The 4405-nt window shown below is 42.2% G+C and overlaps 1 protein-coding gene across 1 annotated transcript in view; it reads right to left on the bottom strand.

Annotated features, from left to right (window-relative positions):
- LOC101863357 (protein CBFA2T1) overlaps positions 1-4405 on the bottom strand; it is a gene marked incomplete in the record, with an annotated part of 47169 nt that overhangs the window by 884 nt on the left and 41880 nt on the right. The window contains 3 exon segments of the mRNA XM_035970934.1: positions 1-2291; positions 2643-2833; positions 3834-4047. The exon segment at positions 1-2291 is cut by the window's left edge and continues 884 nt beyond it. Of these exon segments, the coding sequence (XP_035826827.1) occupies positions 1623-2291; positions 2643-2833; positions 3834-4047 (1074 nt within the window).

Raw genomic sequence — 4405 nt, forward strand, 5'->3', positions numbered from 1 at the left:
ACTGTGGCCATTTTTTACCTCTCGTAAACATTGAATATTTGAGGTTGACAAGACAGCACACATAAATCACAGCCTGTGGGCGAGGGTAAACCACGTTACCTTTCAAAATGAACGGTGTGCGCAAGATCATGGGAGTGAAACGTGTAACACTAAAATAAAATGCACACCGCACTTGAACACATTCATAATATACACGATAATCAATACTAAAATCAATAATATCTAAACTAATGCAATGGCAGGTCCGGAACAAAAGAGGGTATCCACATATTATCAGAATACAAGAGATATTAGTACATTTTTTAAAGGATCCTTAAAGGAAAATCAAGTAAAAATTTAATCGAGGGAAGGGTCGTTCTTAATTAATGTTACAACTGACAGAACGTCCCCCCTCTTTCTTTTCAACCAAAACACTCACACCCTTACTGACAGAAAAACCGATTTACTGTTTGGGTGAACAGCGTCTGAGACAATCTCATTCAGGAGGATCGAAAGAATGTAAAACCTTATGTATGTTAAAAATAAAATGGGGATAAACAGAACAATTCTGAGTCTTTGCTATTGTAAGCGTAATGTCAAAGCCCGAGTGTCTGATTGTCTCAGCAATGCCTCTAGTGACGTGACAAATAATATGGTATAATTTGAACTGAACAATGCTGAAATAATACATTAACTGTTCTTGTTTGAACAGTACAAAATCCATTCAATGTCCGTCTTTTTTCAAATAATAACATTGTGTAATATGTAACATCTATCAGTTATTCATTCAAGTATCCAATATTTCATTTAAACTTGTAACTGCTCAGTCGTTTATATTTTCATTTGTACTTCAGTTTGTTCAGATCATCCATCATTTAAGCAGTCATTCATCTTAATTCAGGTAAGAAAAACATGTTTGCAAAGATATAGAATAACACCTCAGTTTACAAACAAAAACACAAACAATATGAGAACGAGAGAACGAGAGTATGTTGCCGAATTGATGAAGAGCAATGACTGTACAGTCACGTTTGTCGTCATGATGTCGCCACTCCGCCATATTGGAACAGCTCCACAGCGAGAGAATCTCGTACAGAATTCCTTGGCGGATCTTAGCCCCAGACTGAAATCGGACCGGACCGAAAAGGTCTTTTTACACTTTTTCAGCATCTTCTTTCGTTATTTCACAGCCACCTTTCATGTTTGTTAAACATTACATGTGTATACATTTTCCACAATAATATGTATTGACTGTGTCAAGTCCAGGATATTAGTGCATTTTGAAGAAATCAACGTCTAGTCCGACATCAATCCTCGCCAACGTAAATCACAATCGTCAGAATTAACCATCAGGAATTTACCACGTTCTACCATCGGAAGATGAAACCTGATAATATGAATTTAACAACGAGATTTGAAAACTCCCTCTCCCAAAATGGTAACAGCGATGATGTCAACTACGAGTAACCCAAAATCCTATCCCCGTAAGTTGTAACAACAGTAATGAAGTGTACCAGACACAAGGTGACACTGAAAGCTAAAGTATGCACTACACGACTACTCAGCAATGGATTATGTCAATGCCATTGTTACAATGTTATATTTCAACACACAGAGTCAGTGATAAATGTTCTAGTCTGCCCTTATGGGGAGCTTGTGTCAACACAGGGTGCTCCGGAGTCAACCTCCGTCGCGGGAGAACCAGGATTTGAGTCCGCAACGCTTGGCGCTTTCGGGGAAGAGGAGGGCGACACAGACACCACGGAAGTCGCTACTGCTGCTGATGTCGTTGCTGTAGTTGCTGCTGCTGAGGGAGAAGTCAGAGCCACTTCTTTGGTGGAGAGACTCGGCACAGCAGACGGGGGCTGGGACATGCACGTGACGGCGGAGGAATCCAGCGAGGCTGGGGACTTACTCGAGCTTCCCAGAAATGACGGAGTCGTCGAAGAAGTGGAGGACGACGATGAGGACGACGTCGAGTTAGAAGACGATGGCGTTACCGTGTCCTTTTCGCCGCTTCTTGCAGTACTAGCAGATGCCGAGGAGGTGGAAGAGGAGGAGGAGGTGGTGGTAGAGGAGGACTGAGCAGCTGCAGCAGCGGCTGCAGCAGCCAGAGCGGCTCTCCTCATCTCTCTGGCCTCGGCGGCAGAGGTGATGTGGGTCTTGCCGCAGACATGGTGATGGTTCTCCCAGTCTCGGTGCTGGCAGAAGGAGCCACAGTAGCGAGCCACGTTACACCCGCTGCAAGTCTCGCTAGCTTTACGGCCGCAGTTCCAGCAACTCTGTTTCGTCATGGGAGAAAGAGAAAAGGTCTGAGTTTGAGGTCAAAAGGTTAAAGAAAAAGCAAAAGAGTAATCAATAGCAACAGCAGTAGAGGGAGAGACACCACAACCTGCCACAGTAACCAAGAGAGAGAAAAAAGATCGGAATAGAATCTGCAAATACGTGAAATGGCAGCAGCAGTAGCAACAACAACAAAGTTACGTTTCCTTTATAAAGAGTTCACCCATCCCCATACCCCAAACCGCCAGAAAAAAAGATAAACTGCTCGTCTTAAAGCGTTATGAATGACCAGAATGCGGTTCTTCAAAAAGTTAAAAACTAATCCACACCAACGGACCAAGCGACTCAGTTGTTGCAAAACGTTTGAGGAACTCTCCTACCTCTGGAGATTCCTCCTGGTGGCTGAGAGAGTGCAGAAGTTCAGATTGAGTCTGCTTCCGGGCCTCGGCAATGGCGCGCTCCATTTTGGATCTCTCGGCAGCTACAAGGTCTGACGCCTTCTGGTCGGCTGCGCTGACTGCTTTCTGAAGTTCCATCATTGCTTGTCGTTTTACGTCATTGACTGCTTCTTCTATTGTTATTTGGGTTGTTCAAGGAAAAGAGAGGGGGGGGAGAAAAAAATTGAATGATCACAATTTTGTTAAATTTGGCCTACGTGTTATGTGTAATGCATACATAGAATTATGAAATGTCGTTTATGTATTTATGTTGTCTGTCTTAAGTAAGTAGGCATAAGTGTGAGGAAGTAAAAGCCCCCACTGAACACTTGAGGAACACTGTCAAAAAACCTTAGACAGACATTCCACACAAATAGAGTAGCTATTAGTAGCTGCTCCTCAGTAGGTAAGGTCATAAAGATATGTTTCAGGAAGACCAAAGTAATTATCACCTTTCAATGGCTATTCTTAACATCCAGACTACGTCTGTAATCCCATTCCAAAAATCATGTTCGTCTCTACATGGGTATATCGGTCACCTTGACTGACAGTAGGGCGCTGGTCACATATTTTGGTATCATGTACACAAAAGGTGCAAATGACCTTGAGTGGAATTCCCTTCAGTCTTATTTTAGTTTAAGAATAGGTTTTACTGGACTTGCAACACAAGCAAGTCATATAAGGGCCGAGAGTAACTAGAGTGAACATGCAAAGAAAAAAAAAGTAGAAGAGATAAAAGGAAGACAGACGTTTGGTAGGAAAGAAGGGCCTAACCATACCATAACACCCGCCAAACACCCACGAATCCCTAATACGTCATTCTTGAAACTTGGGTTGCTTAGGAATTTTTAAGGCTCTCCATCCACGGGTATCTGTTCCATCAGAGACGAATGTTTAGTGTGAATGTCCAGTTTTGTAAAAAGAAAAAAAAAGAATAATTATTATTTTTAAAATGTCTATGTCGTCACTAGTGTTGTTCTGATTTGCCCCCTCGCAGATGGATATGTGTGACTTGGATCACAAGTACGTCAGACACTCTTTTTTAGCCCTAAAAAAAGACAATTAATACATGACTTAGACTGACAAACAGGCGTGAATACACAGCATGTCGAGATTAGCACCCTTGCCCCTCACCTGCTCTTCTCCGCATTTCGCTAACACGATCTTCCGTCTGCCTCAGTGTGTAGGCCATGACGTCACCGGATCGTTTCTTGACGTCTGCGTCGATGCCATCTGTCTGTCTGCGAGCCCAGAGGGATAACTCTTCCCTGTCCCGCAGACTTCGCTCCTGCAGGACTGACATGGCACGCTTTGTTTTATCCACCATACCGATGATGCAGTTCAGCATCTGAGCAATACAAAGAGGGAAGATAGGATGTTTTAAAAATAATCATAATAATAATTATTATTATAGCAATCAAAAGTGAGACTACAAAGTCCGTTCTTTCTTTATCTTTAAAAAAAAAATGTTACTATTCAAGTAAGCGTAAGGTTTTATTTTACTATTCAAGTAAGCGTAAGGTTTTATGGAAATTCGTTTACAACTTATATGTCTCCATTTTTCAAGGGTAAACGTAAGGCTGTTTTTCGTCCTCTCATTTGGGCTCTTCCTTCTTCCTACAACTACTACTACCACTACCACTACCACTACCACCACCACCACTACTACTACTACTACTACTACTACTACTACTACTACTACTACC

This window comes from Aplysia californica, unplaced genomic scaffold (assembly GCF_000002075.1).
Source record: "Aplysia californica isolate F4 #8 unplaced genomic scaffold, AplCal3.0 scaffold00343, whole genome shotgun sequence".
Taxonomy (NCBI): domain Eukaryota; kingdom Metazoa; phylum Mollusca; class Gastropoda; order Aplysiida; family Aplysiidae; genus Aplysia; species Aplysia californica.